This window comes from Sus scrofa, chromosome 14, assembly GCF_054392235.1.
Source record: "Sus scrofa isolate SSC_HxYL_T2T_F1_AM1 chromosome 14, Sscrofa_HxYL_maternal_Yorkshire_Landrace_v2.0, whole genome shotgun sequence".
NCBI classification, from domain to species: Eukaryota; Metazoa; Chordata; class Mammalia; order Artiodactyla; family Suidae; genus Sus; species Sus scrofa.
The window spans coordinates 161,659,620-161,672,917 of NC_139396.1; the positions used below are offsets into that span (position 1 = coordinate 161,659,620).

General features: G+C 48.9%; 1 protein-coding gene across 4 annotated transcripts in view; it reads left to right on the forward strand.

The window, feature by feature from the left end:
• The first annotated feature begins 2,612 nt into the window (after positions 1-2,612).
• Positions 2,613-13,298, forward strand: part of GLRX3 (glutaredoxin 3) — a 35,602-nt gene continuing 24,916 nt past the window's right edge. For 3 of the 4 annotated variants that reach the window (XR_002338282.2, XR_014825629.1, XR_014825631.1), the window contains exons 1-2: positions 2,619-2,733; positions 9,535-9,643. Coding sequence is in view for 1 of the 4 variants with exons in the window: in NM_001243896.1 (NP_001230825.1) it covers positions 2,645-2,733; positions 9,535-9,643 (198 nt within the window). In the remaining 3 variants the exon portion in view is untranslated. 4 annotated transcript variants of the gene reach the window in all.

Here is a 13,298-nt window from a genome sequence, read left to right on the forward strand (position 1 = left end):
TGCTGAACGTTAGGCCTGTTGGTATCAGTAGTGATGACTGCAGAAAGGGCAGGAGGTGGACTTGGAAAAGTTACCCGAGAGTTTTCCCAGGATTTTTTTTTAAGGTAGGGAGTGTGCTCTGTAGCAGGTGTATCCTGATTTCAGCAAGTTCCATTTAAAGGGAAAAAAAATCAGGAGTTTTTGAAACAGTCCCATTAGAGGGATAATTCTCGCTTTGGAAAAAAGATTCACTATGGCACATTTCCCTGGTGTATCGGTTTCATTATTTCAAAATTACAAAGCCAGTCCATGTTCTTCCAAAAAATGCAAATGGCAGGAAGAAGTGGATCATGTAAAAAGTGAAAATCTCCCTTTAAAACTCCCCAATTTTCATGTTTTGGGAGAAACTCTCCTCATAGTTTGGGACACATCCTTCCGAAGACCTGTTTCTAGGCTACATTCAGCTATCCAGTTATACGTTTCATTTACATATAATCCTGTTTAAAAATGGTCGCCCGAGGATACATCCTGTTTTTCAACATGCTGTTTTCTCCCCTCCTGTTGCATTTTCACAGTAATCTGTAGATTTTATTTGAAAAAAAAAACCCCACCTATTTATTTTAAAATAACTGTAGTGTCTCATGCAGTCATAAGAAATAACAGAAGTTCCCGTCGTGGCGCAGTGGTTAACGAATCCGACTAGGAACCGTGAGGTTGCGGTTGGTCCCTGCCCTTGCTCAGTGGGTTAACAATCCGGCGTTGCCGTGAGCTGTGGTGTAGGTTGCAGACGCGGCTCGGATCCTGTGTTGCTGTGGCTCTGGCGTAGGCCGGTGGCTACGGCTCCGATTAGACCCCTAGCCTGGGAACCTCCATATGCCGCGGGAGCGGCCCAAGAAATAGCAACAACAACAACAACAACAAAAGACAAAAAATAAAAAATAAAAAATAAAAAGAAATAACAGAGAGAGTCTGTGTTCATTTTCCCCCCGAAGAGAGCATCTTGAAACACTGCAGGACAATGTCACAATTAGGATGCTCATGTCCATACAGTCCGTCCGTCTTCCATCCGTTGTCCCTGTTTGCGGTCCTCTTTGTATTTCGTTCTCTGCAGTTGTGACCACACTAAGGTTTGCGTATCTACCATCGGGCAGGTCGTTCCTCGCCACCCTCTTGCAGCATTTTTTTGTTTGGTGGTTTCCGCCGCATATGGAAGTTCCCCGGGGCCAGGGATGGAACTTGTACCACAGCAGCGACCCAAGCCGTTTAACGTGTTTCACCACCAGAGAAGAATAATTCTGCTTCTGCTCCTCCTCCTCCCTCCTTACTTTGCTTTTTAGGGCTGCATCTATAGCATATGGAAGTTCCCAGGTTAGGGGTGAAGTTGGTGCTGCAGCTGCCTGCCTACACTATAGCCATGGCGACACCGGATTCCAGCTGCATCTGCCATCTCCCAGTAAGCGTGATCCTTAACCAAAGGGGCCAGGAATGGAACCCGAATCCTCACAGAGACAACCGTGGAGCCCGCTGAGCCATCACAGGAACTCCATAGTCGCAGTTCTAAAGCAGTGACATGAGCAGTGGTAGAGGCTGCACAGGTGCCCTGAACAAGGAGGGGAGGCTGCTTGGGTCCTGCCCTTCGGCCAAAGCCTGAGGACCGCAGGAGGAGTTCCACGTGTCAGAGTGGAAGTGATGACCCTTGAGATGGGAGCTACTGGAGGAGGAGGAGGAGGGGCGCTTTGGAGAGAAGGCCAGGGGTGGCTTGGCCACAGCTTAGAAAGAGATGCCCACTCTCTCTCCAGGGCAAACGGATGCGGGGCTCTGGAGGCAGAGGAGAGCTCTCAGCCATCGGTTGAGGATACTAGGGCCATGGACAGGGTTACCCAGGCCACAGAGCTTGTGGGAGGCAGGAGGAGGGGAGGTGGAAAGGTGGGGAGAGCACACTCCCTGGAGTGTCAACATCAGGAGTTGCCAAGGGGAGCCAGAGAAGGCCCCGAGGTTAGAGGGCATGGGGACCCCGGAGGCCTGAGTGAGCTGGGCCCATGGTGCCCTAGGTGATGAGCCTGCTCAGGCCGTGCTGCTGGTGGTCACAATGGGCGATGGGCCTGCCCACTGGCAGCGCTCAGGGGTGGCACTGCTGGGGGCTTAGGTGACCGGGCACGCGCTGGTGCGGGTTCGGGTACTTTGGGACTGGGTTCGAAGCTCCTTGTCAGTGTCGAGGCTCGGAAGCGCCACAGCCTCCCTTTCTTTGGCCTCCTACTCCGTCCCCACCTTTATGTAATTTAATTTTAGATTAAAATTTCAGCTTGTGAAATACACCCCCACACACACACACCCCCTTCTCCCAGCTGCAAAACACACACACACACACACACACACCCCTTCTCCCAGTTGCAGCAGGAGCAGCAAGGAACATACAGAGCCCTGCGAATCAGGAGCCCTCGCATCCAAGAACTCCGGCGGTCAGACGCCTGGAGGGCAAGATTCCCGACAGCGCCGGGCCGCTGGGGTCTGGAGCCCGGGGTCCGCCGCCCCGGGTTTCACCTTCTCCAGGCGCCCGCGCGGGCCGGGGGCGGGGCGAGCCGGAGGGCGGGGCTTCCGTGCGCGCCGCGAGGCCCCGCCCCCAGCGGCCGCCCGCGCTCGATTGCTCGGGTCTGGCGGCGGCAGCATGGCGGCGGGGGCGGCCGAGGCGGCGGCGGCTGTGGTGGAGGTCGGCTCCGCCGGGCAGTTTGAGGAGCTGCTGCGCCTAAGAGCCAAGTAAGCCGGGCGGCGGGCGGCGGGCGGCGGGGGTCGGGGGCGGCCTGGGGGAGGGGACGCGGGCGGCAGCGGGCGGCCCGGCCTGGGCGCGGCCCCGGACCCCACAGCCTCCCGGTCCGGAAGGAGAGCGGGGTCGGACCGCAGACCCCGGCCCCCGGCGCCCGGAGGCCCGCAAGCGGCCCGTCCCAGCGGCCCCGGCGCGGCGGCGGCGCGGCGACTCAGCCCCGGGCGGGACGGGGGACGGGAGACCCCGGCCCTCGGCCGCCGCGTCGGGCGGGCGGCGAGGAAGGCCGCGCGTGGTCGGCGGGCCGGCCTCCTTCCCGAGCGCTCGGACCTCGGCCACCGGGCGCCGTCCCTTTGGGAGGCTGACCCGCGGCCGGAGCCGAGGGTCCCCTGGTTCCGGACCGGGCTCGGCCGCCGTCCGTTCTGGTTTGGCCCGCGTGCCTCTTGCCCTTGGGGAGACGCCGGCAGGAGGCCCGCGGGGTGCGGCGGCCGTGCCGGGGTCGCAGGCGGGTCTCGGCGGATGGGCGCGCACGGGCCTCCGCGGCGGTCAGCCCACCTCCCCCTGTAGAGCGCGGGGGCCGGGCCGCCTCGGGGCGTCGCGGGTGGGGACGGAGGAGCGCCGGCGCCTCGTCGGGGAGCCAGGCCCCCACTTGCCCCTTTGCCAGCCTGACCCCGCGCCGGTTTCGGAACCAGGCCTCGGTTCCTGCACGGTGAGAGGGGCTAGGCCCCCGGCCACCCCGGGGTGAGCGGCGCGAACCCGCCGTGTCCCCTGGCGGGGGCAGCCCTTGGGCTTTCCAGTCTGGAGTCAGGGCCCGCGTGCAGCTCCCAGGCCAGCAACGCAGATGCAGTCCCGAGGCAGAGTTAGGGAGCCCCGGGGAGAGCGGCGCGGAGCGGGGTGCAGGGAGGTGGGAGTGGCCTTTGTTGGAAACGGGAAAGGCCGGAGCTGCTGTCTAACTTGGGGTTGGCCAAGCCTCGAGGTGGTGAAGTTAAACAACAGCTCTTTGGCCATTTCGATTTTATCTGGGAAATTGTTAAAAAAGACAAAGTGTGTGTGTGTGGGGGGGGGGCGATGCGAAAGGAGTGACATTGGCTCCTTGGTAAAAGGTGGCCCATCCTGCACTGGCCACATGTTACAGCAGCCCGGTTGTGCAGTACCCCAGGGGCTGCCTCTTGGCAGGAGCAGGGCTTGTGTGGACCTGCCTTAAATAAATGGTCAACTTACTTTCACCCGGAAGGCTGCTTTGTTTGTATGTTTCACATTTTTGTTTTTATGTTGCCTCTTTCAAACATTAAAGTCCTTAAACCATGGCAGTCAGTGAAAGTTTAAATGTTCATACCATTTGGGTGTCTTCTTGCCACTGGCCTATGCTTGAAATAATCCAGAAAACCACCTTTTCCATGGTGATTAGTTTAACCGGGAAGTTATGCTTGGCAGCTGGGGAAGGAGCAAATCTGTTACTTTCTGTGAAAATGGAAGCATTTAAGAAGATTAAATAGGAGTTCCCTTTGTGGCTCAGCGGTTAATGAACCTGACTAGGATCCAGGAGGATTCAGGTTCGATCCCTGGCCTTGCTTAGTTAAGGATCTAGCATTGTGTGACCTGTGGCCTAGGCCTGCAGCTCAATTCTACCCCCAGCCTGGGAACTTCCATATGCCCCCAGGGCAGCCCTAAAAAGAACACACACACACACACACACACACACACACACGCACACACAGAAGATTAAATAGTGCTTGTTAATGTAGTCGTTGAAGTCTGCACATCATCACTTCTCAATTTTACAGTTTCATGTGAATTGAAACATTTTTGGATTAAGTTATCTAATCAGGTGTTTATATGTTATTGAAACCTCAGCTGGTCTATACAAGGGGGCTGTTAATACCCATTTGCAGAGTAATTAAGGTTTTGCCTGTTTGTAAAATATTTAGCAGAGTCTAGCACTATATGATTTTAGTAAGTGGTAGCTGGTGTTATCTGCAGAGGGTAACTAGGAGCAGAACACCTGTATTAATAGAGAAATGACCATTTATTGAGCACTCATTATCTTACTGAGGAGAACCCAGGTTCATTACAGTTGTTTAAAATCACATTAGTTAGGATTTGAACCTTACCTTTCTCGAAAGGTTTCCCTGAATAATGTACCCTGTGTATTGGGCTGTCCACAGAGATGGAGAGGATACTGTTACATATAATCCAAGAGAGGATAATAGCTTTTATATTTGTTCCAGGTTTATGTCCTTATGATAGGCATTGCATACTTATGGAAAGTGGAATAACAAACATGAAAATACTGTGGATTATTAATAACATTAGTATGATTCTTTAATGTTTTCAGGGTGCTTATATATTTTTATTTGATGTTCCCACTATCCCAGGGAGTTAGTTATTGCTCTTTTACAGATGTGGAAGTTAATTTACTCTTCAAAGCTGCATTAGTAGTCATGGAATTTAAGTTATGTATATGTTCTTTTTTCTTTTTTGCATACATGGGCTCATACTGTTAAAAACTTTGGTAACCTGTTTTAGGAGTTCCCATTGTGACTCAGAGGTAAGGAATCTGACTAGTATCCACAAGGACGTGGGTTTGATCCCTGGCCTTGTTCAGTGGGTTAATGATCTGGCGATGCCGTGAGCTGTGGTGTGGGTCGAAGCTGTGGCTTGGATTCCATGTTGCTGTGGCTCTGGTGTAGGCTGGCAGCTGTAGCTCTCATTTGACCCCTAGCCTGGGAACTTCCATATGCTGCAGGTGCAGCCTTAAAAAGAAACGAAGAAAAAAAAAAATCAAAAACCTATTTTAATTTTTAAACAAGGTACTTATATTGTGAGCATTTTCCCATGTCATTTAAAATCTTCGAAATATGATTTTTAACGGCTTTATAATAAATTACTATATGATCATTTAAAAATCTCTATTTTTGAACAATAGATTTTTACAGTTATTTGCAATGTGAAGTACTGGGAAAGTATTCATATACATGAATCTTTGTCCCTTTAATTTCGTGTATAGGATACTTGAAAGCATGTAAGAAATATCTGGGAGTTCCCATTGGGGCTCAGTGGTTAATGAATCTGACTGGGAATCATGAGGTTGCAGGTTTGATTCCTGGCCTCACTCAGTGGGTTAAGGATCCAGCATTGCCATGAGCTGTGGTGTAGATCCGCAGACATGACTCAGATCCCACATTGCTGTGGCTCTGGCGTAGGATTAGACCCCTAGCTTGAGAACCTCCATATGTCACAGGTGCAGCCCTAGGAAAAAAAAAAGAAATTTCTGAAAGGTTCCAATTTAATTTTTACCAGCAGGATATGAGAGTGCTGTCTCACTCCATCCCTTTTTATCATTGAATATTATGCTTTAAAAATCTTTCTTCAGTCTGGGAAAAATCTTTTAAAAGATTGCAGTATTAACTTACTAAAAACTGAGTGTCCGTTGTGGTGTAGTGGAAACGAATCTGACTAGCATCCATGAGGATGCAGGTTCAATCCCTGGCCTCGCTCAGTGGGTTAAAGATCGGCATTGCTGTGAGCTGTGGTGTAGGTCACAGACTCGGTTCAGGTCTGGCGTTGCTGTGATTGTGGTATAGGCCAGCGGCTACAGCTCCGATTTGACCCTTAGCTTGGGAACCATCATATGCCATGGATTCGGCCCTTAAAAAAAAAAAAAAAAGAACTCACTAAAAACTGTAATAAAATGCACAGGTCTCATTGTTAGGTGTGATGAATTTTGACATTTGTTTAAACACAAATGGTGTAACCATCTTTCGTTACCAGGATATAGATCCCCAGAATGTTCTCTATGGTTTTTCCGATAATTTGCTTTGTGTCGCCATAGATTAGTGTTGCCTCTTAGACTTTATGTAAATGGAGTCACAAAGCTGGTGTTTTATGTCTGTCTTGTTTTGCTCAGTGTGTTTTTGGAATTCACTCATGTTGTCGCATGTATCTGTAGTTGGTTCCTTTTTTATTGCTGAATGGTGTGCCATTGTATGAATAGGCAACAGTTTCTCCAATTTGCAGACATTTGGGTTACTTGCAGGTTTTGGCTGTTATGTCCCTGGCTTCTGTGAACATTCTTGTACAGTCCTTTCTTGGGCCTGCTTTCCTTCTCACTATCCCTTCGGCCTCCAAGCCTCCCCTGCATCCTCTGCAGAAGCTCTTTGAGGGGCTGGGCAGACCACTCTTTTTTTTTTTTTTTTTTTTTGTCTTTTGTCTTTTGTTGTTGTTGCTATTTCTTGGGCCGATCCCGCGGCATATGGAGGTTCCCAGGCTAGGGGTTGAATCGGAGCTGTAGCCACCGGCCTACGCCAGAGCCACAGCAACGTGGGATCCGAGCCGCGTCTGCAACCTACACCACAGCTCACGGCAACGCCAGATCGCTAACCCACTGAGCAAGGGCAGGGACCGAACCCGCAACCTCATGGTTCCTAGTCGGATTCGCCAACCACTGCGCCATGACGGGAACTCCGAGGGCAGACCACTCTTGACCTGCTTCCAGAACTCAGCTGCACAGAAGAATACAGAGTTGGGGGGGGAGCTGTGTGCCCCAGGGGAGGAGAGAGCAGTGATGGGGAAGTATGCCCCGGCGCCTCTAGCCACCTGCACACCCGCTGGAGTTAGAACCCACCACGTGTCCTTCCCCCCTTGTGTGGAACTCCGTGTGGAGCCTCCTGCTTTCCTCTTGTGGCCCTGGACAGCTCTCCCGTCTTCCGCAGTTCTCCCTGTGACTCCTGTCCTCATCTTCCTTTGTTTCAGCGAAGGACCTTGCCTCCTACTTGGGAAAACTGCACTTCCAGAAGCATCTTCCCTCTACTTGTTCCTCTGACAACAGTACACGTTTTCTTGTAGCTTTACCCATTCTTGACTGCTTTGCTCTTCTCAAGGCAAATTCTTCCCCGCTGAAGATTCCTCTCTCCTGCCACCTCAGACCCTGACTCCTTAGCTGTCTCTTGTGTGTTTAGCGCCTCCTTCTCCACTGGTTTGTCCCCTCACAAAATAAACTATGAAAATTTCCTTGTATTGAAAAAAGCCCATCCCTTGATCCTTGATCTCTCTCTGTTTATAGACAAATCTCTTAAAGAGTAGGTTTCTAGCAGCCTCTACTTCCTCATCCTCAGTCCCGTCACGCACGCGCTGCTTCTGTCATCCACTGGAACTCCCCTCACAGTTGCTGTTGCCCTTCCTGCTATATTTGTCTTTTTTTTTTTTTTTTTGGTCTTTTTAGGGCTGTACCGCAGCATATGGAGGTTTCCAGGGGTGTAATTGGAGCTACATCTGCCAGCCTACACCACAGCCCCATCAACGTGGGATCCGAGCCGCTTCTGCGACCAACACCAAAGTTCACGGCAATGCCAGATCCTTAACCCACGGAACGAGGCCGGGGATAGAACCCGCAACCTCATGGTTCCTAGTTGGATTCATTTCCGCTGCACCACGATGGGAACTCCTTGCTGCTGTATTTGAAGGTCGTCTGCTTCCTTCTTCTGTGAGACCCAGGAACCTTGCTCTGTACCTCTTAGGTCTGTCTCTGATCTACCACCAGGGCTCTTTTTCTCCATCTGCCCTAATGGACTGTTGATGAACCCCAGCGGCTCTGTCCTGGCTTCTTTGGTCCTCCTGCATGGATGAGCTGGTGTCCGTTTCTTAATCTGCAAATCTGCACATCAAGCGTGGACGTCTTAGCTCCAGGCCGTCACCAGTGGCCCACTAGACTTCCTTTCCTCTTAGCTTGGCAGCTTCTGCACTGTGGTTCGTGGCTGGTGCCGCCACTAACCGTCAGTCACCCAGCCAGAAGCTTGGAGGCACTGGCATTTAGACCACATCTCCAGGGCCCCGGATCCTGACCCTCCTCCCTCTGAAGGTCCCGGGCCTCCCTCGGCTCCCCGCCTCCCCAGCTGCGGGGCAGGCTCCTCTCACCTTTGCTGCTTGTACAGTTCGTGTCTCCTTGCCTTGCCCAAGAGTAGTTGTCTTTGTTTCCTTTCTCCATGTGACCTATTTTTAATGTGTTTTCTTCCTGAGTTTTCAGAATTTTTTTTTTGGGGGGGGTTGAGGGGGTTTATATTTGAATGTAGAATTCTGTAAACTGAAGGGTTTTTTCAGTTGGGTACGAGGATAGACTTACGGATATCTTTGCTAAGATAATTTTTGTATGAAAATAGTTGATAGACATATACTGAGATCCCTAAGAATTTCATCAACAATTTACTAATCCACTCTTCTGTCTGTTCATACTAACAGTGTTTAGAAAATCTTTTGTAGCTTGATATAAAAGAGTATGTCCATAAAAAGCAGTTCCATGTTCCCCTGTTTTCTGGTTGCGTCCCTTCACTCGCAGCATTTTATTTCCTGTTCCTGGGGTCACTTCGTCACAGCGCCGTGTTTAACAAGTAAGTACTGCCATTAGTAGGAGTGATGCACATACAGTCATTTTTCACGAGCATTGTGCTTTGGCTACAGAGCTCTAGCTTCCGTCTTTCCTGTCTCGAAATATCGTTGATTTACACATGGCTTGTAGGTGAGGTGAGTGAGTATTCAGAACCACATCGTATGAGCTATGTATTGGCTCAAGAAAAATCATTAACCTGAAAATTCATCCAGAAGGTTCTCCAGACCTTGCAAATTTTTACAGTTCAGTCTGTATTTAATACAGCAGAACGAAACTGTATGTATTTCTGGCAGTACAAAAACAATTCAGGCAGTTCTTGTAACGGTTTCTTTGCAAAAGAAGTTAATCTGTTCAGTATTTGCTAATTTCTAAAGCTGCACTTTAAATTTTTAAGCTGCACTTTATGGGTTTACAGGTCCCTGCTGGTGGTCCATTTCTGGGCACCATGGGCCCCACAGTGTGCTCAGATGAACGATGTGATGGCCGAGTTAGCCAAGGAGCACCCGCAAGTTTCCTTTGTGAAGGTACGGTATTTTCAGTGTCACATCCTTGATGAATTTAATTCCGATTTATGCGTTAGACCACCTTTTATTAATTAACATAAGCAAGGCGTGGTGTGGGCGTCCTCATTCATGGTCGGTGTTGGGATCTGCTCTCACAGTAGATTATTCTTAAAAAGCTTGAAATATTTTTGCGTTTCTCAAGTACTGACTGACTTTCCCTAACGCAGGCTTGGGTGGGAGGACAGGACAGGCAGTGGGAGGCTGTTGACATGAGCAAAAGCAGCCTGCCTCATTCATTGTGGTTTTAATCTAGTAAAAATGTTAATTAGCCTCACTTCACTGAAAAGCTAGGTGTGGTGTGGAAAGTGACTCAGGAGAGGGTGTGCAAAGGCTGCTGGGAGCTAAGGGAGTGGGCAGCCCTGCAGGCCCGCAGGGGAAACTGAGCCCCTTCCACCTGCTCAGGAAGCAGAGGAAGAAGGGAGCCCGTCTCTCCCTGGCTGCTGTTTTCACTCCGTCTCCCATGCTCTGCGTTCCTGGGACCTTTCTGGGGGAGGCACGCACCAGGAGAGTGCGGAGACCAGACGAGCTCACTAGGTCTAGCACATTTAATGTTGTCAGTCAAGACTTGGTATGGTTTAGGCAACTGTGCCCCACAATACCAGTTGATTATCTTAGAAAGGAATTTTTGGGAAGGGAGGCACACTCTGTATTCACAAGCTGAAGTCTTAGGTGTTTTTTTTTTTTTTTTTTTTTTTTGAAAAAAACAGACAAAAACCCCAAAGTCGTATTTTTTAAAACCAGAGTTTGTGAGCTCAGAGGATGTGTTGGCAAGTATACCTGGATGTGGGGTTAACAATGATGGCAACTGCATTTGTCGGGGTGCTGCTTTTTATGTGAACTGAAAACGCAGAATTCTGACATATTGATTCCTTTACGTGGTAGGTGTTGTACTTTTTAGGCAGTTTCTGTGTAGGTAAGTGTGCTTCGAATAGGTGTTGCACTTAGATGGTTCAAAAATCAAAACTGTGAAAAGATGTGTGTTGAGAAGGCTCACCCCACGCCTTCCCCTGTCAGCCCCATCGTCCTATCTCATAAGTAACTGCTTGTATTAATTTTGTATGAATCCTTCTAGTGTTTCTTTATGCAGATAGAGCAAGTATGAATATAATAGTTAGCTTTTTAAAATTTAAGGACTTATTTAAAATTCCAATGAAATGTGTAATGTAACCTTAGATTGTAATCCTAAAATGTCCAGTATAAATAATAGAAGGGGACATTAAAACTGCATGTTTGGTCAGTGATAAAAGATAGTGATTACAAGTGAGATGAATGATTAAACATTTCAATCATAAGATTAATCAAGATGATGGCAATTGTTGTAGGTCTGCTTTTATGTGTATCATGTTACTGGTTTAGGTAACACATTGTTCTTAGCTGCCATTTGAATGATTTATTTAAAGTGACTATAGAATTTCTTCTCACATTGGTACCAAACTTGGCAGTGAGGTTTTAAGTTGTTCAAGTGCTGAAGTGTCTCAGCAAGCCAAGGGTTGGGAAGCCCTTATCTGTTGGGGATACCGGAACCCGACTGCACCTGCCAGTCATGGAGTGGGTAATTTGTCCAGGTGTCATCTTCTGGATATTCATTCCATGGCATAGTTTTTCTTCCATCAGACATCCTTGAGGGCAAAAGACAATGTGTGTGGAATTTGAAAGGTAGGTAATTTTAAAGGCTGCAGCGCTGAACAGTAGAGAGCTGATGAAAGGTAAAATATGTGAGCGAGAAAATAGTTGAGAGATAGCTGGCACTTCCCAGTAAGAGAGGCGTGTGGTTTATTTAAAAACAGCTTTCTGGGGTTCCTGTCGTGGCTCATTGGAAACAAATCTGACTCAGTTCAATCCCTGGCCTCGATCAGTGGGTTAAGGGTCTGGCTTTGCCATGAGCTGTGGCGTAGGTTGCAGATACAGCCTGGATCTGGCATGGCTGTGGCTGTATTGTGGGCCAGCAGCTATAGCTCCAATTTGACCCCTAGCCTGGGAACCTCCATATGCCACGGGTACGGCCCTAAAAAGACAAACCAACCAACCAAAAAACAAACAAACGAACAAACGTCTTTCTGGAGTTCCTGTTGTGGCTCGCTCAGTTTTATGTTAAGAACCTGACATAGTGTGCGTGAGAACGCGGGTTCAGTCCCTGGCCTTGCCCAGTGGGTTAGGGTCTGGCATTGCCATAAGCTGTAGTATAGGTCGGAGTTGCAGCTCAGATCCGGCATTCCTGTGGCTGTGGTGTAGGCTGGTGGCTGCAGCTCATATTCCACCCCCAGCCCAGGAGCTTCCATATGCTGTATGTGCCACCCTAAAATGAAAGAAAAGCAAGCCCCCCCCCCCAACCCCCAGCTTTCTTAGAGCTTTTCGAAACTTTTAGGATATAGAATTTATGTTCTATTACCCTCTATTACTTCTAATTTGATTTCTTGGTGTGTGTGTTGTTTGTTTGTTTGTTTTTACTTTTTATGGTGGCATATGGAAGTTCCCAGGCCAGGGATCACATCAGACCTGCAGCCGTGACCTATGCCACATCCACAGCCACCCAGATCCTTCACTGAACGAGGCCAGGGATGGAACGTGCATTCCCACAGAGACAACATTGGGTCCTTAACCTGCAGAGCCACAGGAGGAGCTCTTTTTTTTTAAACACTGCACTCCACATTTTTGACTTGTGAAATATAGAGATTAGTTCATTCTGTGATTTGTATTTACAGAATAATTGTATAGGTGATCTTAGCACGATGTTTTGAATAGTTTGTAAAGTTTTGTAATCATCAGCAATTCCTTATTTTGTAGAAGATGGTAAAATAATACCTGAGAAAAGCTAGCAGACATTTTTGGGTCCCAGTAGTCTGCTCACTGGAATAGGCTGCGGAAAGGCAGGGTTGGTTTTCCCACTTACGGCTTCTGGATCTCATTTCCTGGACTGATGAGGTGGTGGTAAAGTACACCCAGGCTCCGACCTGGGGCCATGCCTAGGCCCCATGCTGGTCTGCTCACCTGCCTCGGCCGTCGTATCTAGCCTGGTCCTGACATCTAGCCTGGTCCTGACGTGTGTCCCACTCTGGCGTTCTCATACCTCCCAGGGCTTGGAGGAGATACATGAGTTATTTCTGTGGCTAAAAGTCTCATAAACCTTACTTCTATTCAGTATAAAATTAACTAACTAATTGAAATGTCAAGTGCCTTTGTTTTTCAAATTCTGTAGTCAGTTTTTTTTAGCATTTTATCTTTGACTAAAACGGGAATAACATTTATTATTAAATCAGATTATTTGGTCTGTAGATAGAGTGTCTAGGGGTGGGAAGGAGGAAGAATAGTATTATTGGGTAATGAAATTAGGTACCACTAGTCATATTCATGTCCAAATCAAATGCATTTTTTTTTTTTTTTTAGGGCTCCGCCTGCGGCATATGAAAGTTCTCAGGTTAGGGGTCGAATTGGAGCTACCAGCCTGCACCACAGCCATGCAGAATCCAAACCACATCTGCAACATACACCACAGCTCATGGCAACGCCAGATCCTTAACCTGCTGAGTGAGGCCAGGGATCAAACCTGCATCCTCAAGGATACTAGTCAGGTTCTTTACTTGCTGAGCCACAGTGGGACTTCAGGTGCATTTTTTAT